Source organism: Cavia porcellus, unplaced genomic scaffold (assembly GCF_034190915.1).
Source record: "Cavia porcellus strain 051 isolate PalLab524CR breed Dunkin Hartley unplaced genomic scaffold, mCavPor4.1 scaffold_6, whole genome shotgun sequence".
NCBI lineage: Eukaryota > Metazoa > Chordata > Mammalia > Rodentia > Caviidae > Cavia > Cavia porcellus.
The window spans coordinates 73633615-73658611 of record NW_026947489.1 but is presented as its reverse complement, the minus strand read 5'-3'; the positions used below and the strand labels follow the sequence as shown (position 1 = coordinate 73658611).

The 24997-nt window shown below is 43.6% G+C and overlaps 1 protein-coding gene across 5 annotated transcripts in view; it reads left to right on the top strand.

Annotated features, from left to right (window-relative positions):
* Nucleotides 1-22837, top strand: part of Kiaa0753 (KIAA0753 ortholog) — an 81311-nt gene extending 58474 nt beyond the window's left edge. For all 5 annotated transcript variants that reach the window (XM_063250991.1, XM_063250992.1, XM_063250990.1 and 2 more), the window contains 6 exons: nt 928-1008; nt 3778-3963; nt 5037-5118; nt 10856-10976; nt 11473-11694; nt 21410-22837. In XM_063250991.1, coding sequence (XP_063107061.1) covers nt 928-1008; nt 3778-3963; nt 5037-5118; nt 10856-10976; nt 11473-11694; nt 21410-21527 — 810 coding nt within the window. In that variant the 3' untranslated portion in view covers nt 21528-22837. The remainder of the gene's footprint in view (nt 1-927; nt 1009-3777; nt 3964-5036; nt 5119-10855; nt 10977-11472; nt 11695-21409) is intronic.
* Nucleotides 22838-24997: the final 2160 nt, after the last annotated feature.

Below are 24997 nucleotides of genomic sequence, written 5' to 3'. Positions count from 1 at the left end.
CAGCCTGTGCTGCAGAGCCTGGGCGCTGTGCTGCTGCTGTGCCTTTGGCATCCTGGACTGCCACACAGTTGGCATGTCCTCTGTCACAGAGAAGAGCTACAGATGAGAGGGACAAGGAAGAATTGCGGCTCTTGAGAAAGATGAGGGTTTAATTTGGGGAACAAGTTCAGATTTCAGTTTCCGTTCCTAACCAGGCAGATCTGCTGGTTGGCAAGGCGAGGTGCTTCAGTCTAACATGCCCTTGCTCACCTCTGGCTTGCAGTACTTGACTGTTTTGCCCGCACGTAGAGCAACTAGGACATGTCTGTGCGCAGCCAGTACTTCCTTGAAGGTGAAACAGCATGTGGTACTGCCAAGAGATTGTGCCGTCATCTTGCAAGCATGGAGCTAAGTTAATTTTATAGCCAGATCCTGTAGCTCTGCCTATAAATAGAGACCATTGTGTTTGGATGAATAAGATGAGGCTGCAGAAAAATACAAGTTTTCAATGGAATGAATGGCGTTCTGGGTCTCTGCACAGACCTCTGAACTTCCATATTTCTAGGTGAAGAGATGTTAAATTAGTGTTAGAGTCCATGAAAGAAATCTCAGGAATGTCAAGCAGGGAGCCTTCTTAGAGGGAAGAGTCCAGCCTCCAGATTTTATCCTCGTGGAAACTGGATCAGAGAAGTTGACTGACTTGCCCAAAAGCACACAGCTACACTGGCAGTGTTTATATAGTTGGAGGAAACAGCATGCAGAGCCAAGAGCAATACATGGCACTTAATTTCTTGAAGACAAAGGTTTTTTAATTGCTGCAGAAAGCCTAATGCAGCCTTGAGCTGATGAATAATTGTACACAGAAGTTTTTCTAGTAGCAGGATTCATTTGGGCTAGTGTGAGTTGTAAGTTTTTATAATCCCTGAATGTATTTGTTCATTTTAATAGAGAGTTAATTCTTCTGTGGAAGCAGATATGCCTTTGAAGGATCGTCCGTCATCGGACACGGCAGCCCGGCCTGCAGAGCAGGTGTGTTGTTGATGTTTGAGTGTTGTTACATGATGATATCTCTGGCTGAAGAAAAGTGGTGTGCAAATTACTTTACAAACAACATATTATCCTACTGAAAGCAGATAAAAATTACTTTTTATCTCTGGCATGTTAATTTTTACAGGGTTTATTCAGCTAACTTAGTTCAGCTAACTTAGATCAGCCTTTTTTTGTTTGTTTTTTGCTTTTCTTTTTTTTTCTACAAGCAGCTTTTGTCAGTGGCTCTTTTATCTCCTGCTGGCGCAGAGTGTGGATGCGCTGTGGCCCTGGATGTTTGTGGCCTGCACCAGGAGAATGGCTGCCCTCATTTCCTTCCTTTCGGCTCATTACTGGCCTAATTTCCCTTCTACTTAGGATCTAATGTTTTTGTTAGGCAAGCATGTTTTGAGTGCTTAGTATGTGGCCAGTATCTGCCTGGCAAAGAAAAGAGGTCTAGGAAAGAATGAAAACAACTGATAAAAATAAGAGCATTTTGTTGTTGTACACGCTATGCTCTTCCTCTGGGGAACTTGCTCCTCATACTCTGGGGAAGGCGCTTGCCTTGCTTAGACTTAAGCAAGGGTGCGAGTGCGAGGATGCGAGTTGCACCCATGTGATCATGGGATTGAGGAGCTGTTCACTGCCTTCGTGCTCGGTGCAGGTCAGACCAAGTATAAAGGCTTCGGCGTTGGAAGGAGGTTAGAGTGAGTCTCCACCAGCCCAGTGACATTGGGAGCAGGAAGAAAGGTTCTGAGAGTTCATCTCTCATAGATGCTGTTAACAACATGTTTACATAATTTTTGAATTACAGCCTTTTTATGTCAGTACTTTGTGACAGAATTTCTTGTGACGGGAAACTGAAAGTCATTCTACACTCAGGAGAGCTTCAGCAGAGCCACCAAGTGACTTCCACCCCTCCTCAGCAAAGTAGTGGGCTAGTACCTAACCCAGAGGGCAGCAGGCTGCCGAGAGAGCAAAACCCGACAACAAACCAGACATGTCCGAGTATCACCAAGCGCGTTCAGTCTTGTATATTGAGAGTTCAGCTTTAAACCATCTGTAGTACAACTCATTAAAAGAGAAAAGTAACTCTGGCATTTAGAGTTCTGGAATGTTTTAAATATTATCACCTTGGCAAGGAATTTCTCAGACAGTGCCATCAGTAGTCATTGTTTATTTTATTTAATTTATAAATAACTGAATAAAATAAATAAACAGATGAACTAACTCATAGAAGTCAGCATGATAAAGTAGAATTTTCCCCCATTGTTAACCTATAAAAGAGTAGTGGTACCTGGCACATACATTCTCAGATTCATCATCTTTAAAATGGAGAAGACATTTGCCATGTTTCACATGTACTTACTAAGCAAAATCAGCTCTCCGTAGATTTACCAGTAAGGAAAATGTCTGACAGCAGGAACCAGGAAAAGTTCTTTAAGGGACCCGTGATGACATTGTCTGTAACTGCAGCTGTTTTAACTAAAGCTGTATATGAAATATATTTTTCTAAAAGTAGGAGTTTTTATTTAGAATTCAAAGTTATATGTATGTGGCCACAGAAAAAGTGCAGAAACAAAAGTTAAAACACTCCCTAACAGACCTATGCTGTTCTGTAGCATGCTTTGTTCTTTATATCTTCATGTTTTTCCATATCTTCAAATTGAGACCCTTTTTTATCCTTCTTATTGGCACTTCGTATTGTTTGCATTCCATTTTCTATAGATGGAAGACATTGGGCCAGGAATCCAGCTCGGTGGCACAGCACCTGCCTGGCAAGTGCATGGTCCTGAGTTCAATTCCTAGTACTAAAGAAAACACGTGTAAACACACACATGTCTCAATTAACTACATCTGCATTGTTGAGTGTCTAGATTTTTAATAATTTTATTATATAGGCCAAATTTATTTTTATTTCTTTAACCTTGATTATGCTTGGACTTTTTCATGTATTATTGGTAATTTATATATCTTTTCTGCAAACCGCTGAAAATGCTTCTTGGGATTACTGTAGCAGTAGCCTTTCGTTGACTGTCTTTTTCATGCCAAGCGCTGTGCTAAGTGCTGTAACCAGCAAGTTCCCTTGAAGCCCTTCTAACTCTGAAATGCAGGATTCTTGTTTCCATAGTGCAGATCAGAAGACTGTGGCTAAGAAAGGTTGGTAAACGTGCCCAAAGCTGCAGACTTATGAGTGGGCAAAACCAGGCTTCAGTCCCAAGAATATCTTGTGCTTTGCCTAGCAAACATTGTACAAGCCTCTTTCAGAGCAGACTATAGATATATATGAAAACTGAGAGAAAGAAAATGCATACAAAAATCCTTTGCAAGCTGTATAAAGCCCTCTGAGATTATAGCCATAGAGTATCAGACCAAGGCAGCCTGATCTTTGTGATGTCACGAAGCTTTTACAAAACCATTGACCCCAAAGGGAAAAGCTATGTCCCCTACAGTTTGTGGCATGTAAAATACGGTACATTCTCCTGAATGTGGGAAAAGGAAAATATGCTTTAGCAATGGCAAAACAGATGACAATGCTAATTTAGTAGACAATAATGGTGTTACACATTTAATACTGTGATTTTAATGACCCTGATAAAAATTGTATTCATATTAGTGCTTTTAACATTTACTGACTTAGAGGTTTGTTTTAGCCTAGAAATTCTGCCACTTGAATCATTAAGCTGTTGGTTTATTGTGATCAGCAATAATCTTTAATGTTTCTCTCATTTCTTTTTATTACCTTCCACCACTCCTTCCTTTGTTTTATAGGATACAGCAGCTAATTCTGAAAGCAACAATCTTCATCCGCCGAATAACTTTTTGGAAGATGCTGCTCATGAGCTCTGGGCTGTGACTCATGATAAGATCTTGGGGTCAGAAAACTTAGACACCCTATGGGGCGGCAAGAACAGCCCGAATCTGGAGACCATGATGCTCCGAATGGAGGAAATGGAAGTAAGGGACCTGGTTTGCCACTGGGCACTCACCGCTGTTTTTCTCGTGTCTCTGGTGTTTAATTAAGTCGAAGTCACGTGGAGTCCTAACTCTGTTGTCAGCTAAGTGTATGACCATGGTGTATCACTTGCCTTGTCTGATACATGTGGTGTTTGAAGACAGAGTGGGGTACAAAGATTGAGCGCACTGTCTGAGATCCAGGCAGTTAGTGCTCATTATCACTGCCCCCTGATAAGAATGATTTAACTCCAGAACTGCTGGGACCAGGATCTAGTTCCATAGATGGGACCGTCTGACAGTGTCTAAGTTCTTTTCAGTTGCTTCTTCCACCCTGCTGGAGTCTGATCCTCTCAAATCACAGAGACTATTACTTTAATTTCCATGATGCTGCTTTAGAATGTTTTTCTTATAAAACTTCAGATCTCAGGCATTACTCAACATAACCCCTGGTTATTCAGGGCAGTTAAATGAGACCCAGTAAGAGTGCTGTGACTAAGTCACTGTCTCCGCCCCTCAAAAATGCTGGAAGAGCTCAGATGTGAATTCAGGTGTGCTGGCACCAAATTTGGTTTATTTTCTTTTTACTTATTCCATGATGAAATCTCTTATTTTTTGCTGCTAAATAAAAACATTATGGAAAAAATAAATTTTTGTTGACTTTTGAAAATGTAAAGATACACATTTTATCCTAGTCTTGCAAGTGCTTTCCCTTTCTTGGGGTAACTGTTCAGACCTGAGCTGTCCCAGATGGTAGCTACCAGCCACGTGTGAAGGTTGAAGTGTAAATTAATTAAAATTCACACACACTACAAGTGGTTGGTAGTAGTGGCTGCAGTTGTGGAAAAAGTACTAAAGAGCCCTCTGTCGTCACAGCGGGTTCCAGTGGAGCTGAGCTAGATTGCAGCCGTGTTAATTGCGTTACTTTCTTTCACCTCCTGATCATGTCCTGGCCTGGCAGCTGCATTCTTAAATTTGTCTGCATTAATGGTGTTGCCTAATCTTTTCCGTCTTTACTAGGTCTGTTTTATAATGAAACTCATTTCTTCTCATAAATACAACTTTTTTTTTTAAAGAAATACCAGGAGACAGTTCGCCAAAGATACAGTAAAATTGTATACACGGATCCTCATTTATGGATGCAGGAAGAAAGAAATGGTATGTGTTTTCCCACTTTTCCTCCCAATTTTGTATTCTAAAACATTTCAAGTACACAGAAAAGCTGAAAATTGTATGCTGAATTCTCATATACTTGCTTTCTGCATTGTACAGTTAATGTTTTGCTATATTTACTTAGTCACCTGTCTTTTTTTGTTTTGTTTTGGTTTGGCTTTGGTTTTGGTTTTCTGAGACAGGATCTTGTGTGTGATCCAGGGAGTCCTTGAATTCACTGTGGAACCTAGGTTTGCCTATCGAGTTCTGGGATTGGAGGTGTGTGCACCCTGCCTGGCACCTCTCTCTTCTTCTGTCACCGTTCATTACTCATTCAGCCCTGGCACCGAACTACATCCCAGCCCACTTTGTTTTTTATATTGAGACAGAACCTTACTAAGTTGTCTAGATGGGACTTGAACTTGTGACTCTTTCGCCTCTGTTTCCCAAATGTTGGGGTCACAGGCAGGAGTGCCATCATTTCTGGCTGCCAGTTCATCCTGTCTGTTTAAGTATATTTTATTTGTACATCTCAGAGTATACTGGGGATTTGGCTTAAGAGTACCTGGCCCTAGGGTCAAACTTCGGTACCATACAAGAAAAAAACAAAACTGAAACAGCCAGAGTTGCCAGATATGAATACATTTTACCCCTAAATATGCAGTGTGTACCCCATCAACTAGGGTTTAATATTTATGATTCTCTTTGTTTTCTGAGATAAGATTTACACACAACAAAACACAGTCTTAGTTGCCATTTAATAGATCTTTGACCAGTGGGTACATGTGTCTTACCCAGATGCATATCCAGACATAGCACGTACCATCACCTCAGAAAGTCCCCTCGTGCCCTTCCCAGTTGATCCCCACCACCAGACTCCACTTCCACACTGTTCTAGAATTCCTTGCAAGTGCTGTTGTTTGATATGTGCTTGTCTGTTGTTTGTCTAGGCTCCTTTAACTCTGCGTAGTGTTCTGTAGGTTTAACTATTTACAGTTTTAGAGGTCAGAAGTCTGAAGTGAGCCTAAAAATGCTGAAATGAGGTTGCTAGTGGGGATGAGTCTCCCTGGAGCTTGCAGGGAGAGTCTGTTCCTGAAGTTTCTCCCAGCCTCTTGGAGAAGACTGTCCGCATTCATTGTTGTTCTTCTCTAGGCTCTGCTTCCATTTTCACATGGCCTTTTCTACTATATTCAAATCTCCCTCTGTTTACTGATTATAAGGACACTTACCACAGTTAAGGTTTCTCACCAACCTGGGATAATCTTCCTACCTCAAGATCCCTAACTTAATCAAAGTCTCTTTTACGATATGGTAACTGCACGGGTCCCAGGAATTAGGATGCAGACATCTAGAGGTCCATTATTTATCCTGCCACACGTGCATCGATAGTGTATCCTTTTTTAGTGCTGAGTAGTGTTCTCCCACTGTAGCATATTTCCTTTGTCAGTTCCTTAGGGATCTGTATTGAGTTGCCTACAGTTTAGGGCTATCGGAATAGATCTGCTTTGTATATTTGTATATGTTTATATGAACTATGACTGTCTTTTTTTTTTTTTTTTTTTTGGTGGTACCAGGGATTGAACTCAGGACCTCGCACTTGCCAGGCAGGCGCTTATGCTGCTGAGCTAAATCCCCAGCCCAACTATAACTTTTTTATTTCTCCTGGATAAATACTTGAGATTTCCTAGGCCATGTGATTGGTGTATTTAACTTTATAAAAAGTAGCCACGCCTTTTGCCAAAGAGGCTACACTACTTTCTGTACCCATCAACATTCCTGTCTACACTGAGCTTCCATTATTGCATGTCTGTGCCCAGTTGTGGTGGTGCTCTTTTTAATTGTAACCATTGTGGTGGGGATACAGTGATATCTCATTGTTGCTTTAATTTCATTTTCTCGGATTTTTTGTTGTTGTTTTGAGGGGGTTGGTACTAGAGAATGAACCAAGGTAATTTCATTTTCTTGAGGAGTAATGATGTTTAGAACCTTTTCAGTGCTTATCAGTGTTGTGGTTTAATCTAGAATGCCCCCCAAACCTCATGGACTCAGAGGCAGGTCATTAGAAAGGCGATTGGATCATGGTAGTGTTATATTTATCAGGGGATTTATCCATGAGTAACTTCAGAGCTAAATGTGCTGTTGAGAGCTGAGGCCTTGTTGAAAGAGGTGAGCTAGTGGGTGCAGGCTCCACTATTTCCCTCCTTCCATCTTTCTGGTGGCTGCGAGCAGCCTCTGCCACCCATTTCTGCCTGGGGCAGAAAATGAGGCGAAGTAAACCTCTCCTTTAAGTTCCTAATGTCTGGCATTTTGTGCCAGTAATGAGAAAGGTGACTGAAGCAATAAGCCATTTGTGTATCATCATTTGTGCTGTATCAAAAATTATTTGTCTGCAACTGTTTGCAGTCTCTCTGTTTGAATGTTCACTTTGTATGCTTTGATACTGTGACTTGAGCAACTATCTCTAAGATGATAATGTGTAATCTATTAACTGGTGATTTCTTACTGGTTTTTTTTTTTTTTTTTTTTTTTGTAGTCCTGTATTACTTGTACCCTTACACCGCTTTGTTTTGTTTTGTTTTTTCTCTTTTTCCTTTTAAATAAAATTTTAAAAAAATTATTTGTCTGTTTAAAAAATCGAGTTGTGTTTTACTTTTGAATTGTAGGGCACCTGTATGTGCTGGGAACAAGTTCTTGTCAAATGTAGCGGGTTTTGTTGTTATGGTTTTTGTTCATTTCTTTCTTTTGTCTTTGGTAGTGCTGAAGATCAGACCCATGTGCTCTACCTCTGAGCTACATCCCTAACCCTGTGGTGTTTTATTTTGTATTTTGGAATAAGAACTTTAAAGAGATATAATTCATATACCATAAAAGGCACCCTATTAAGTGTGTATGTTCTGCTGGTTTTTAGTACAAAATTCACAGAGTTGTGCCACCATCGGGACTTTCTGACTTCCAGAACATCTTGGTCACCCTAGAGGGACTAGTTGGCCATTAGCCCTTGCTCCCCATTTTTCCTCCTCCACTCCTGGTTCTCGCTAATCTCAGATAAGTGTTTTGCAAATACTTTTCCCCATCTGTGGCTTCGTTGCTTATATTCTAAGAGGCACTAAGTTTTTAATTTTGAGAAATCCAACATCAGTGTTTTCATACAGTTTGCTTTACATGGTCTGTTTACTCATCCTCAAGGTGAGAAGACAGTCTTTCGTTTTCTTCTAGAAGCTTTATGATTTTGGTCTGTGAATCCGCCTGCGATAAGGCTTTTATTTTTTCCCTTTCCTGATAGATATTGTACATTGTAGCACTATTTGTTGAAAAGATTTTGGCTTTTCTCCTTCACTTTTTGAAAATCATATATACACATTTTGGCTGCAATTGCCGGGCCACTATCACAGTTTTGGCTGAGAAGTGTTAGTCAAATTCTGTTTGACTCATGCTTGTCAGTTACTGCCTTCCTCAGTGAAAGGAGGACAGTGAGATCTGGTTAGGCATTTACTTCTATGGGAATTTAGTTACTATGAATACTCTACTGCCTAAGAGTTGTAAAGGAAGTTAGGGGTAGAGAAGGTTTACCAATGCATATGTGACACATAATTATTTTAACATACAAGTTTGGAGTATTGTCTTGGAAAAACAAATCTGTGTCAAATTTTGTCAGAAAAATGAGCCACCTAACCACAATATTCATGTGTTCGTTTTACGCTGTGTGTAATTTGCAAGTGGTTTTCTGTTTCCATTTTGTTTTCCTCCCAACACTACTCCAGCTCCAGTTCTTATTCTCTGACAACAATCACGAGTCTTCCAGGCCCAGCTCCTGGGATCCTGGTTATGCAGTTCTTTTTCTACTACAGGCTGAGGATCCCTAAGCCCAAAATCTGAAATGCAAAATGCTTTCAAAGTTGATCAGACTTTTAGATTTTCACATTAGGAACACTGAGCCAGTAATGTCTATGCAAATATTGAAAAATCTGAGTATCTCTGAAGTCTGAAACACTTCTAGTCCTCAGCACTTAGGGTAAGGTATCCTGTATCTACCTGTGTCTGTGTGCTAGAAGTTTGCTGTCTTCCTCCATGTCTTGCCCATCACCTCCCAAAGCACTTCCTCGCATGTGCTCCCCTGTGGTTCAGCTATTTATCAAGGTGTCCTGTCTCTTCCAACTAAGCCACAGGATCTTTGAGGCCAGAAAGTTCTTTATGGTCTTGTCACCAGCTGTGCCTGCCCTAGGGGCCCTTGCAATCATTGTTTAGTTAATCAGTGGGCATTTTAGCCTCCTTGTGGATGGAAACAGGAAAGGAAAACATTGAAAGGCAATTTGTTTCCGGGTGATTTAGTTGGCATCATGTGGAAGAGAGTTTTAGGGAGAATTTCATGTTTTTTTCCAAGGACAATTTAATTTCTTAGCCATTATCTAGAATTTTGCATAGTCTTAAGTGTCATTTAAAAAGAGTTCTTTAGAATATTAAGATGTTAAATAAGTTTTTTGATATTTTTAATTGCAGATCATGGAACTGTAGTAAGAATTTTATGTTTCCACTTATGCTTATTTGCTGAGTTGCACCACAAAATCAAATTTAAACTGATTTTTGGATCATGCAGTGTCTTATCCTCCTTATGAACAACTGAAAATTGCACTCAGTAATATTTTTATAAAAGTCAAACAAGGCAGTCTGACAGTAAGAAATTATAGAGGTCGAGATTTAGCTCAGCAGCATAAGTGCCTGCTTGGCAAGCATGAGGTTGTGAGTTCGATCCCCCATACCAAAAAAAGAAAAAAAGAAAAGAAATTGTAAGCATAAGAGTCAAAGAAAGTTACTTGACATATAGATGCTCCCTACCAAGGACAGATTGTCTTCCTACACTTGAAATACATTTAAAATTAGAAGTAATCTAAAACTCTGAAGAGCTGTCAAGCCTGCAAGTTGTAGTTAACAAATTAATGTTTTGACTATCATCATGCAGATTTTTTCCAGCAGTGCCCAAAGACAAATTAAATCAGCTAATTAAGTGTTCAAGTATGAGTGGTATTTTTCTTCAGTAATCAAAGCATTTAAAGGTCAGAAAACAAACTTGGCTGCCTTAGACTCCTTGAAAGGGTAGCCAGTCCATACACCACCCATCATAGCCTGAAGCCTTGAGTAGACAGACCTCCAGTGTCTTCCTTATAGCTGAGGGAGGCTTGGAAAGGATTTCATTCTTTCTTAACACTGAGTCTTTGTTGTTGTTGTTGTTGTTGTTGTTGTTACTGGGGATCGAGCTCATGACCGTGTGCCTACAAGGCAGGCGCTTATGCCGTTGAGCTAAATCCCCATTAACACTGAGTCTTCATTGGTTTGTTTCTCCGAAACACATTTTGTAAGGCAAACGTGCTGACGCTGCACTCCAGAAATCGCCAACTCTTACATTTGTCTTTCTTTTTGTTTTTGTTTTTGTCTTTTTGGGACAGGGTTTCACTGTGCAGTTCAGATTGGCCTTGAACTCACTTTGTAGCCCAGGTTGGCCTCAAACTTGTAGTGTTCCTACTGCCTCAGCCTCCAGAGTGCTGGGATCATAAGCATGTGCCACCACACCCAACCTTAAATTTTGCATTTAAAACAATAATTTTTCCTTTTACACTACCAGCTGTGCCTTTTGTGCTTAAGAGATATGTGTGTGACTTCCTTATAGGTTATTGGCCATTAGGAGAACTGTTAAGATAGACATCAATTTTTCTTTACATGTAGTCACTTTATGCTGCTTCTTTTCTAGATCAGAAAACCCCAGCAGTAAGTGAAAGGCCTCTGCCGCCTCCTCTGATCAAGATCACAAAGACAGCAGTTCACAAGGATCCAGCCATTAACATCGTGTTAGAAAAGCCCTGCAATGCCGAGTAGGTATTAGGCACCTTGTCTGTTTTTGTGCTAGTTGATTGCCTTTGACTTGTTGAGTTCCAGATTCCTTCAGTTCCCTCAAGATGGAGAGATGTTCTTAGAGCAAGATCTGCAAACTCCAGGCTGGCTCTGTGAGACAGTGTGGGTCTGACATGGGCACTGAATGTGTTGCGTCTTCAGGAGCCTCTTGGCGCCTAGCAACAGTCAGCCGGCTATTCATGTTGAGAGCATTACTTTGGTACATGTGGGTTGTGCTAGTTGTTTACTGCAAGATTTGCTCTCAGAATTATTTTAAGAAATGGTAATGCTCAGAGGGTTGAGGGTGAATGCAGTAAAAAGGGCAGCGATGAATGATGATAGGATATTGAGTTTTACTCAGTATGAAAAAAAGAAATGAAGGAGAGCCTTTGATAATCAAAATATCAGGGTAAATTAACAGTTTGCCCTGGTTTACCAATGATTTTGAGTGCCTTCATCTTCTTTATGTCTCCTCAGTTCCCTGGATGAAAGTGTAGAGACAGAGAGATCAGAGAGGAGAGAGACTCCGCTTCCCTCCTTTGCAGAAGACTCCTTGCAGAGAGAAGGCCGGGCTTCCCTGTTTGTCCCACCCAGCATGCAGCACAGTATTAGCGACTACTGTAGCCGATTTGAGCAGTACCTCCGGATTATATCTCATGAGGCTGTAGGCTCCTTCAACCCATGGCTGATAGCTGAAAGGTTAGTAAAATGTATGTACCTCTGCATAGGAACCAACGACTAGATTTTTGGCTGGTAGAAAAGCTGGACAAAGGACTGGTTGTTATGGTTTGTGTGGGAATGGCCCCCAACGCCTCATGCAGTCATGGAAGCAGCTGAATGTAGCATTTGTGATTGGTTCATTGTCTAGCTCTGGGATTAGAGGTGTGAGTGCTGCACCCACCCATGGATGTGATATAAGGGAGCAAAGGAGGCGTGCTTTTCCTTTTTTGGCTTTTGCCCTTTCACTCTTGTTACTTGCTGCTGCCATAAACAGTTGTCCCTTAGCCATGTCACCCTGTCTTGAAGCCAGCTGAGAATAGACTGAGACGTTCACAAACTCTAAGCTAAATAAACCTTTCCTTCCATCAAGTATTTTTTCTCAGCAATGAGAGAAAAGTAACTTATTAACTCCTGGAATATTTTAAAAACTTATTCAAGAAAGAAATATAATCATAATGTATTGCCTACCTCCATAAAAAAATACATTGCATGGTTATAATACAATGATAACCATGAGGAACTTAAATTTTGACCCTCTCTAAAAAAGAATGGTTTTATACAAATCCTTCGATCCTCCAGGGATCCTTTGGGTCCCTGGAGTTCCAGTGTTGATCTTGGACTAAGGGCGGGCTGACTGCGACTGCAGAGCAGCTTAGGCTGTGCCACCCTTGGAAGTATTCTGCAGCCTTCTCTTCTCAGGCAGTGTCTTAGTCAGCTCAGGCTGCCCTAAAGTACTGAAGATGAGAGGACCTAACCTCGGAGTTCTGGAGGCCGGGAAAGCTAAGTGAGATGTTTGGTGAATGTCCTTTTCCTGACCTGTGGACTTCTTATGTCTTCTTCTGGTAGAGTAAGTGAGCTCTTGCTTCTCATCCTCCCTCCCTCCCTTTCTTGTTCGCTCTCTTTCTTTTGGTTTTTTGAGAGGGTCTCACTGTGTAGTTCAAGCTGGCCTAGTCCTAGTTGGCCCCAAACTCTCAGTGATCATCCTGCCTCAGCCTCCTGCGTACTGGGATTACAAGTGTGTGCCACTGAGCCCTTCTTCTTCGCCTACCTCATGATCTTATCTAGATTGAATTGCCTCTCAAGACCTCGTTCCAAATATCATATTGGGAATTCAGTCTATGAATTTTGAGGTAGAGACATAAACTTTCAGTTCTGAAGGACAGCGTTATGACCTAGAGTTAAGTCACAGCTAGTTTCCTGTTGCTAGGAGGGTGATGTCCTATCAACCAATACAGTATACTGCCTGCCGGGTGGGAAAATCATGATGATACCGTCTTGGCTGGGGGCCATGTTACCCTTAGAGTAGTAAGCTGCTAGCCCAGCATTTCCTTACACCCTGCTGTGGGTTGTCCTTCGGGAATGGAGCTGTAGAGGGTCCAAACAAGGTTCTGCAGCTACTGCAATTTGAAGAATGGATGATCTTTTATCTAAATACAACAGTCGAAGGATTTGTATAAAGCCATTCTTTTTTAGAGAGGGTCAAAATTTAAGTTCCTCATGGTTATCATTGTATTAAAACCATGCAATGTATTTTTTATGGAGGTAGGTAATATATTATGATTATATGTCTTTCTTGAATAAGTTTTTAAAATATTCCAGGAGTTAATAATTGCTTCCTTTTTTTTCTTTGCCTCTTCTTTTACACATTTATTAACTTTCTGCATACACTAGTTAACAGTCTCTTAGTTTAACCCTGATGAATAAAGATAGCTGTTAATCTTTTTTGAATGAGTTTACTGTGAGATCATAGGTGTTGCAAAAACCACAACATAGGAAAAGGTATCTGTTGGTGTCATTGTCCTTGGACATGTGAATTCAGGCAAGTTCGCCCCTGCTGGTCATCTGGTCTATAAATGTGGCATGGACAAAAGAACCATTGAAAAGTTTGACAATGAGGCTGCTGAGAAGGAAGGCTTCCTTCAGGCGCCCCTGGGCCTTAGACACACTGAAAGCTGAGCACCAGTGCAAAGTCACCATTGACACCCCTTGTGGAAAACTGAGACCAGCAAGTGTTACGTGACTATCACCGATGTCACAGGACACAGACTTTATCAAAAACACGATCACAGGTACATCTCAGGCTGACCGTGCTCTCCTGATAGCTGCTGCCGGTGTTGATGAATTTGAAGCTGGAATCTCCAAGACGGAGTGGAGCAGTGACCAGGCCTTTCTGGTTCAAATACTGGGTGTGAAACAGTTAACAAAATGGGTGCCGCTGAGCCACCCTACAGACAGAATAGGAGGGAGTCCTTAAGGAAGTACCACCTAAGTAAGAAAGTTAGCAATAGCCTGACTGTTTTCATGCCCATTTCTGGTTGGAATGGTGGCACTATGCTGGAGCCAAGTGCAGATATCCTTGGTTCAAGGGGTGGAAAGCCACTCATAAAGATGGCAGTGCCAGTGGAACCACACCACTTGAAGCTTTGGGTTGCATCTTTCCATCTACTGGCTCAACTGGAAAGCCCTTACTTCTGCCCCTCCAGAATCTCAGCGGAATTGGGATGTCAGGGATGGTAGCCCTCTGGGCTGAGTGGAGACTGTGTTCTCAAACCTGGTGTGGTGATCACCTTTGCTTCAGTGTTACAACTGAAGCAGAGTTTGTTGAAATGCATCGGGAAACTTTGAGTGAAGCTCTTCCTGGGGACAGTGTGGGCTTCAACATCGAGAACATGTCTGGCAAAGATGTTCATGTGGCAGTGACAGCAGAAATGGTCCATTAGCGGAAGCAGCTGGTTTCACTGCTAAGGGGATTATCTTGAACCATCTGGGCTCAGTTGGTGTGGCTGGCTGCTCCCCCATGTAAGGTTGTCACACAACTCACATTGCTTGCTGGTTTACCGATCTGAAAGAAAAAGTCCACTGCCCATTTCCTATCCAGTAAGACTGAAATCTGATGATGCTGCCATCACTGATATGGTTCCAGGCAAGCCCATGTGTGGTGAGAGCCTCCCTGACTCTCTTCCTCAAGGTCATTTTGCTGATCAGATTAGGAGACAAGCAGTTGCTGTGGGTGTCATCAAAGTAGTGACTAAGAAGGCCATTGGAGTTGGCCAAGTCACCAAGTCTGCCCAGAAAGCTCAGAGGCTGAGTATTACCGCTAACACCTGCCACCTTAGCCTTAGTTAGTGGCGGTAGGTCTGTCTGAGAACTGTGTCTCGCCTGGGTCATTTAAGCTTAATACTACGTTAGCAATGCATCGCAAAACCTTCAGGAGGAGAGGGCAATGTTCTGTAGACCATTTGGTTTTTGTGTGGGGCAGTTTTAAGTTATTTTTTAAATCAACAGTTTTTAATGGAAGCAACTCGACAACAATCTGTAACAGAAGTTTAAGATCCTTTAAAACAAAGTTTAATGAGAGACAGATACTACTTACTTGCATGTGTCAGGCTCAGCTGTGCTTTTCCTGCGGGCCCTCCCTGCACCTTCCTCCCACATTAATCCCCTGCACTCCTGCTCTGGGCCTTCCTCCCATTCTGAGAGTCGGTTTCCATCCTCATGTTAGCTTCCTTCCTTTTAGTGTCCTTGTCTTCCTTTTTCTCTCTCATTTTTGATAGAATTTATCCTCTCAAGACATTTAAGTTTGAAAATATTTCTTTGACTTGATCGATGATTAAGCTGAGGTTATTTTTTAAATATTTATCTAGCAAACTGGGGTTGAACTTAGGACCTCACAGAGGCCCAGGCAAGCACTCCACCACTAAGCTACATCCAGTCCTTTTAAAATTTTACCTTAAGACAAAGTCTTGCTAAGTTACCTACTGGACTTGCACTTGAAGTGCTCCTGTCTTAGTTTCCCAAGTAGTAGGGTTGCAGGTGTGTGTACCATACCTGGATGCACTGAGTTTTAAATCACTGGTTTATTTTTTCCAAAGAATATACCTACCTTCCTTTTGTGGGGATAGAGAAGAGACTGTCACTTAACTGCTCAAAGTAAGACTGAAGAACTACTAATAGATACATAAGAATAAGAAAATCTTTTTGGTCTGTAAGTTTTTAGCCAGTTTTCCTGTTTTCTCCTCCTTCCTCACTCCCCGCCTAGAGCTTTCCTGATGTTTGTGGGGCAGATCAGCTTGCTTTTCCTTAGCACCCCATACAGACCCTGAAGTCTCAGCGGCCTCTGGACTTCCTCTGTTCAACTTAGTCAGTTAAGACTCTTCATGTGGTTTTTACCCTCTGAAAAGTTTGAATCTGTCTCATTTGTTTTTGTCTCTTTTCTCTACACATTTATGTACTTGTTTATCTATTTCCTTCTGTTTTAGTGGGATTAGGGGCAAGATCTGGGATAGTCATTTCTGATGAAACCCTCAGGGTAACTAAAAGTCTTTAATCTTGTCTTAATCTTGGACCCTTCAAAGGATACAAGGGTGTATGTTCTGGGTGCCATGCACATTGTCTTTATGTGTGCTCTTAAGGGTTTTCTGGGAGAAGAGAGGAAGTAAACTTTCTTGCTTCCTTGTGGTAACACACAGCCCCTTGGCATTCTGTCTGTTCCTGTACCTGTCTAGATCGGTTAGGCCGACTGGCATACTGAGAAGTCTGAGGCAAGCCAAGGAAGCTAGCCTGTTCTTGTATGTTTTTCACCTGACAAAATGATGCATTTTGTTCATAATTCTTTTGTAGGTATAGGGAAAAGTGAGTACAGAGCTATTAAAATATGCCTGGAATTTCATAGTTGTTTTCCTGTTAGCCTGTGACCACAAGTGACAGTGCATCTTAATATTCTAACTCTTTGGTTTTATGTTGTGGTTGCTTGTTTTTTAAATCTCTCTTGCTTTTATTTCTTGGATGTTCCGAAGATGAAAGTTGTATTGAGCAGAATTTGAAAAAGCATACAAAGACAGTTGACTTCAATAGCCTCTTGGGTAAGGGGGAAGCTAGCTAGCGGAGTTTAATTTTTAAAACCTTGGGTTTTGCCTTATACCCGAAGAAAGCCAACATTGCAATGATCAGAGTAAGTAGAAGGTATAAAATAGACGCAAATAAGATTAACTAGGAAAAAGACTTAAGACTGTGCTTTCGGTAAAAGGAAAACTCTAAAGGTCCTGGGTTTTCTTTTCAAACATGAGGTTCTTGGTTGAAAAGAGCAGGCTGAACTTACATACTTGTCTCTACTCCCTGTTTCCCTATCCCACTATGTGTTGTTAAAAAGTAAAACACAGGGGCTGGGGATTTAGCTCAGCGGCATAAGCACCTGCCTTGCAAGCAGGCGGTCGTGAGTTCGATCCCCGGTACCGATTAAAAAAAATAAATAAATAAAACGCATAAAATTGTAAACAGCAGCAGCAAGAGTGTAAGTACAAATTTGGACTCCAAAAGCCGTTACACAAATGGCAGATTCTTTAGCAGGCCAGAGAAAGTCAAGCACTGAGGGAGAAGGAGGCCAAGAACCACGTTTTATCTGTGTAGAGCCTTGTGAGACTTGGGAGCCAAATGTACCCCATGGCTGTGGAGGAAGGGGTACAGGTTACCCAGGAAATGGGGCCTTGGTGGACACTGAGTCTCATTCTTGAATATGATCGGACAGCTGAGGTGACTGGACATTTCAAAGATACCTGTGCTGTCGTAACACATAAAGAAAGCTTTGAAGAATCAGGGACGATACTGCAAACAGCAAAACACCTAAAAAAGAAACTAGAATTAACATCCTCCGAAAAGCCAGTGAAGCTGTTATATCATGAGACAAGAATAGGAGAGTATTTAAGAGCAACTTAGAGAATTAAAGTTATTTGAAATTAAAAACATGACAGCTGAAATAAATTGATTGCAAGTATTTAAAAACTCATTTCTCAGCCAGTACAATAAAAAAAATGAGCTAGATAACAGAAAAGATGTTTAAAATTAGACAGTAGTTCTAAGCGATGCAATAACTGAGTAATAGAAAGCCAGAGTATGGGGAAAAGAGAAGTAAGTGGAAGTTACCACAGAAATACGATCCTGAGGTCTGTAAAAGGCCGTGGTTGTCAGATTGAAGACCTTCAATCAGTTGTCCCCGCGAGGGAGTGAGTGGATTAAGTAAGACATACCCTGTGTGTCACTAGGAGAGGGACAGTGGCAGTGTGCTGGAGAGCACAGATGACAGAAGACTGCATAACATTAAAACTGGATGGATTCCCCCAAGCAGGCAGGAGTGAGTACGGCAACATTGGGAAGAGCCGAAAGATTTTGTAGTTTCAGAACTTCACTTCTACTTCTGTATTTATCGATTAAAGATAAGGATAAAATAAAAATAATTTTTAGGTATGCAGTATCCAAAAATTCAGTTTCCTTAGACTATTCTCTGTAAGCCGTTGGAGAGTGTATGCCACCAGTGCAAGGTGTGCCCAGAGAAAAGGGATCCCTTGGCGTTTAGGGAGGTTAGACTGTAACATGGCACTTTCAGAAAAACTGTGAGGCCATTTCCAGGAGAAATTTTCAGTAAGTGCAGAATGACAGTAGTCAGTGTTGGGGTTCAGGACAGTGGGATTCCGGAGGGATGGTTCCCCAAAGAGAAGACAGAGTGAGACCAGGTGTGGTGGCAAACTCCTGTAATCTCAGCAGGCTGAGACAGGAGGATGACTGAAAGTCCCAGGCCAGCCTGGGCTATAGAGACCCTGTCTCAAAAACAGAAGACAGAATGAGAGAAGTTAAAAGTCAGCACTGTGGTGCACACCTGTCATCTCAGCTGCCCAGGAGGGCTGAGGGGGGGGGGGCGCATGGCAACTCAGGGCAACTTACAGAGACCCATCTCAACAGAGTAGACTGGGCTGAGGACACAGTTCTGCCTTCGAGGACTAGCCCAACATAGGTGAGGCTCTGTGTTCAGTCCCAGTACCACAAAAGAAAAGGAGGAGAAAAGACATGGATCTGTTACCTGTTGTGTTGAATGTATTGGAAGTAGCTTTGTATTTCATTATTTGGTGATGAGTTCATGATGGGAAAATAGAGAGCAAAGCAAATATAGAAATGAGGTAGGCACATCCCTGTCTAGTAACGTGCTTTTGGTAGTTTGGACACCTCTCCCACTGAGGATATCTGCTCCTAGAGAAGCTGCATTAAAAATAAAACATACGTGCTTGCTGGCATCAAGAAGTTAACTAGGGAATAAAAAAATGAGGAGGTCAGGATGCTGGATAGAACAGATGCAGGCAGGTGAGCCACTGTGTGGTGGCGGGTAGCAGTTATTTCTGGAGGGAGAGCAGTCCCACCGTGGTAGCCTTTTCAGGTCAGAAGACAGAGGTGGGAGTCCAGGGCTTACCAAGGGGAGGCAACTGCCCTGGCAAACTTGTGTCACCTTTGTCTGGTTTCATGTATTTGTAGTGCTGGGGACTGAATCCAGGGCTTGTGTGTGTGCTGGGCAGTTACTCTACCCCGAGCTGCGTGCCCACTCTTTCCTTCGCTTGAAAAGTTTGCACGCTTACAAGTTCAGGTGACTTGAATATAACTAGGCTTCTCAGCGACTCCACTTGGATTAAACTGACACTAGATTGTTGTTGTCTCCTGGTCTCCAGAAGTAAACAAATATAAATTTTCTCTAGAAGAAAATAGCATTGTTGTAGGACTCAACTTATTCCTACAATTTTCGAACGTAGTGTGCAAAGGCAAGAGAGAAAGACAAAACGAGAACAGAGCCACAAGATTTCCAAATATTCAAGCTATTTTGGTGACATTAAAATAACTGCCTAGTGTGTTGATATAAATAAAAGATACATCTTGGAATTTGGCAGAGAACTAGGAACTTTGAAAATCCAAATGTGCACCCTAGAATTAAAAATACATTTTCTGAAATTAGAAATCCATTGGATGAGCTCAGTAGCAAATTAAACACAGCAGAAGAAAAACTTAGAGACTTGGAAGACAGAAAAAATATCTGGAATGCTAATTTAGAGACAGATGAAGGCTAAAGAGGAGAGGATACAGTAAGAAACGGGTCAGAAACAGCACCCTTCTGCACGGTGGCAGTGGTCAGCAATTCTAAAATGATAGATTTTGCATTTTAAGGTGGACCAAATGAATACAATTTGAACAGTGAGAGCAGGGTCTCTGAGGCTAGGCTGGCATGCACCACCTTGAACTGGAGTTCCAGCTATGCTTGTGAAGACAGTTTTTGATAGGTGTAGAAACATGAAGTACGGGGCCTGTGTGTTTCCCGTCTCACTGAGGGCCCAGCAGCACTTGGCAGGCCTGGTCCCAGGGCCTGGTTTCTAAGTATTGTTTGTCATGAAGAGGTACCAGGGATCCTTAGAGAAGTAACTGGTTCTGGCTGGGCCTAGGGCTGGAGGTGCTGTACCACAAGGAAACCCTCAGGAGGTAATGTGTCCTGAGGCCACAGCGGCCAGCTTGAAGGGGCTGCTGTGCGCCAGAGCCAGGGTGTGTGTGAGCATTGACACACGCAGTAAAGAGCTCTAAAAATAAGACTCTGTAAGACCAGCTGATACGAGTGGATGAGTGAGTGAATTATTGGGTGGATACATAACTAAGAGAGGAGAAAGGGAAAGCTCTGTCACAGTGGAACAGCAGCTGGTAAGTGGAGATGGAGTGAGGGGATGGGAAGATCGTGTTTAGAACTCTGTGTGATTCCTTCAGACAGTTTGATGAGAAATAGAAAGGGGGTGTTTACATAGTCTCAGGAACCCTCTCACGGTGCACTTTTAATTAAAAAGGGAAAGAGTAACTTACCAGGAGGAAGCCTGGCCGTCATCACCGAAGCCAGGTGTTCAGAACAACCAGTCACCTGCTGGGCATCATGGTTCACATCTGTAATGCCCACACTTGGGAAACTGAGGCAGGAGGAACACCATGAGTTTAAGCCTGGCTGGCTACAAAGTGAGTTCAAGGCTAGTCTGAACTGCATAGTTTTGTTTCAAAACAAAACAAAAAGTAATCCTACAGTCATCAGTAATGGGACAAACAGATACTGTGAGGTATGGGGGAGCACAGTACCCCTCCTGTGGCACCATCCCAAACCTGTAGGCTGACACCGACCAGGAGGCAGCACCAGATAGACCCACTTTAGGGACAGTCTATCTTATGCCGCTGAGCTAAATCCCCAGCCCCAAGGCCTCTGCTTTTCAAACCTGTTGGGGTTATGGAAGCCAGGGATGGAGGGACTCTGAGAATACACTAAAGAAACAGGAGACAAAGTGCAGCCCATGATTCTGGAGAGTATCCTGAACTACAAGAAGCTTTCTTTTAAAAGGATGCTGATTGGATGGTTGGCGAAGTCTGAATATGGGCTGTAGATAGGATGATAATTCTGCATGGATGTCAATTTTATGATGGTTATGACTATGACAGTCATTTAAGGGCTGTCCTTGTTTCCTGGAAACACATGGGAGGAGTTGAGGTATGTTAAGCACACAGCTTGCTCTCAGGCAGCTCAGAAGAGCAGGGGTGGGGTCCAGAGAGAGAGGGGAGCACAGACTTGGGTACTTGCCCTTCTGCCAGGGAGAAGGCACAACTTGTCCCTTCTGTGTGTTGGTTGTCCACGGTGTGTCTGGACTGGGGCTGGGTTGCAGCCACTTTCTGGTCATCTCTCATTTCAGCCATCCCAGGTCATGTGCATTTGTGTGTGTCCCCTGGCTCCATGAGCCTTTGGAATCCGAGCATCGACATCTTACTGTCTTGGCTTTTGCATTTCCATTTAAATTTTAGGGGTGACTCACTGAGTTCCCCAGCTGAGCCATCCACAGCTTCAGCTGTGTCGTATGTCTTCCAGCTTTTCCGAAGAGCTGCTGGATGAATCCCTAGGCTTCGTGGCTGCGGAACTTCAGGATGCGTGTGAAGACTATGCCGAAGCTGTGTTCACCTCAGAATTCCTGGAGGCTGCTGCGTAAAGCCTGTCACCACGTGGCTCTTTGTGTCACACTGGAGAAGGGACACACCACTCTGTGCTGAGCCTCCGCTGTCTGTCCAGGCCCAAGCTGCTGCTGCGCTGTATCGTTCCTGTGTCTTTCCTTGCCGCAGCAGTGCCTCTGGGAGCCTGCAGTGGGATGTGCTCTGTTTCCGTGCCCAGGAAAGTGGATCACTCATGACAATGGGATACTTGGAAAATGTAGTTTTCCTATTGAAACACTACATTTGGTTCCTCTGGCTCAGACTGCTGATCAGAATGCTTCGCAAGGTCATAGATAAACATGTTTCATCAGGATCAAAGGTGCTATAGAATCTCAGGGGCATCAACGTCCAATTCAGTTGCAGGTACTGTCCAGTCCCGGTACCTGGCTCTTGGTTTCCGCCTTTGGCTGTGTCCTGTCAGGTCAGCTGTCCCCTCTGGGTTGCAGATGCGCAGCTGGTCCGGCAGGCAAACCTGTGCACCAAGCAGCTGGAAGCCGGGACCCACTAGTGCACAGTGTCAGACACAGTTGCTAAAGGTCTAGTCCCCAAATGACTTTTCACATGTTCAGGTCCTCAAAGTCTTATTGCTGTGGGCTGACATTCTGGGATCAAAATCTTTCTCAAAGTTCAGAGAAAGATAAAGAATGCTGGGGGAGGACCAGGCCTTCCCTTTACCCAGTAGAGGGATAAGCCCACTCCGTCCCCCAGGGATTGTTTTCTCACCACAAAGGAGCCCCCCATGAGAGAAGGGTGGCACTGGGTGGCGAGGAGACCTACAGGTATCTCCAGAGGAAGGAAAACACCTGAGAGCCACAACAGCTCCAACGTCTTACAGACCACGGTACCTTCTGCCTCTGTTTTTAGAAACTGAATTCAGAAAAAGAATATGCACAAAAATAAGGTCCCTACCTGGAAAAAGCTTCCCTTAACTGTTTGCCCCAGGCTTGCAGAGAAATGTGAGGACAGACTGAGAGACAGGCCCCAGGGGCAGTAGGAATCTTGTTCTGACACGCAGTGTTGTCATTTAGGATTGTTTCTAAAAGAAAGGTACTCAGGTGAGTCTGCAGACTACTTGATTGTATGTATTTGTGCAAAATTGATTTGTATTTAATGTTAACGTTTTCCTGCTTAATTTTATATAACTTCAGAATGCAAAGAGCGTTAAGAGAATTATAGGTCTCTAAATTGGAGAGTTAAACGTGAGTACTTGAGCTGAGAAGAGACCTGTGATTAGTAGTGTAAAGTAATTTGTGTGGCAGTTCTTACTGTGCTGATTTTTTAAAAAATAAATTCAATATTTTAAAATACATGTCTGGTTGAAATAATTTACATCTCTTTTTCCACAGGGAAAGTGAAATGTGATTTACCAAGGCCACTGAGAATACTTAAGTATTTGATATGAGTATCATGAATTATTTGCCATTTCTCCCCCTCAGAAAAAGAAGATAAAAAGCTAACATTTATTGAGCACGTACTAGAAAACTGCCCTAAGTGCTTTCTTTGTATCACTTATTTAATCTTCATGTCCCTTTTGGGGGATGGATGCCATGATCATTCCCATTTTATAGATGAGTACAGGGAGAGAGGAAGTCTTTGTCAGCCTTGGATTCCGTGGTCACAGATCCACTTCTTCCACGGAACTTGGGGCTGTCACTTGAGTGCCCTCTCCTGCCTCTCCTCATCTCCCCCTGCGTGTCCCAGACACCGTCTTCAGGAGCAGTCCCTTTGCTAAGTACTTCTGCTGCAGGTGTGTCTCGAGGGTCGCTCAGCCTCTCCTGCGCCACCCAGATGTTCACTCCTCCCAACTGCCGGGGTGAGGCTCACACCTACCTCCGGTCTGGCTGCCACATCATAGTCTTGGCCCATATTGAGCCTCCACAGCCAAAGGACTCTAGAGACAAAAAGCAAACTGCAAGAAATACCTTTTGTTTGAAAATGGAGGCTGCTCTAGAAATTCTGCTTTTTGAACAAGAGCTGAGCACGTGTGAGTCATTCTCTAATTCTCTTTGTTTTCTCATGACCTCCTCATGTCCTGTTTCCAGAAAGTCATGCGTTAGTTTAGTATTTCATGTTGCGTGAGCTGTCCCCAGTTTACAGACATGCTGGGATGCCTTCCATGGCTTCAGCGCTGCCACCCAGGTCCCTCTTTTCCCCACACGTGGCAGGTTTTCTTTTACCTGTTCACACACCTGCTCCAGTCTGCTCAGCAGCTTGAGGATCAGGATGCTGCTCATACACCACAGGCGCTCAGCAAATCCTTCTGAATGAAAGGAGGGACTGCTTTTGTACAGCGAGCCTGGCACATCTCAGTGGAATGCCCAAATGTCTGCTGACCGAGTGTGACCCCCACAGACGATTCCATCTGTGAGGATGTGGCTCCTCCCCAGGGTTGTAGCCCCCTTCCCCTGGCCTTCTATGCACCATGACAGGCTACTCCTTGGCTCAGGCTTGGGGTGGGCCCTGGGACTAGAAAAGAAGCCGAGGGGGTGGGGGGCTCAGAATATCTCTTCCCCACCTCCTTGTACCTTAGCATCTCACTCCAAGCTCCCTGCTTCCTCTGCCTATGAGCTCAGGAGCAAGACGTGCTGGGGTGGAGACAGGCAGAGAGACAGACTCCTGCGTCCTCCTCTCCCCTGCTCCCGGCCCCCGCCTCCCTGAGGGAGGATGTGTGGAGGGGAGCGGGCTGAGGAGCTAGCCCTTCGGGAAGGAGAGGAGAGACCGCTGCATTGCCAGCCTTGGTGAAGCCAGCAGCAGGGCCAAGGCCTTCCCCAGATGGGTCTCTGTCTATGAGAGCAGGGCTGGTGTCCGAGGGGGCAGTCCTCTGTCTTAGCAGCTGGAGAGGCTAAATCAGGGTGTCTGCTTTCCTCCCCACAGTGAGTTTCCAGCACTTCCAGCTAAGGCATGTGTAAAGCAGCAGAAAGCAGTGGCCTGTTGGCTGTCTTCCTCAGTACTGACCTGTCCGGCTCTGCTAGTTTAAGAGCCACAGTCTCCATCCGTTTCGGCTCTGACGACAGAGCCCAATGGTGTGGGCCGGGGTGGGATGCGGGCTGGGGCGGGACAGGCTCTGGCTGACATCCTGTGTGCTTCTTCTTGGTCTCCAGTACAGGCCCATGACACCAGATCGGGACTCAGGTGAACCCCATCAACAGGTGCCCTTAGCGCTGAGAGGCAGACTGCAGACTGCCTCTGTGGGCAGGCCTTGCTCCCACCGAGAGCGTTGCCTCCCTCCACCAGCCTGGCAGGGCCTGGTGCCTGGCACAGTGGCAGTCCCTCAGTCCCTCTGCCTGTGTCAGTCTGTGCTGGGACCTGAGTGTGGCCCCCGCTCTCCCCAGCTCCTTTCTGCACTCTTTCTAGAGCCCGTTGGCTGTGCAGCTGCTCTGTGGGTCGGGTTTCCCTCATCAGCTCCTTGAGCCACTCCTGCTGCCTTTGCCGTGTTTTTGGGTGACTCTGTCCATGCACCTGACTAGAC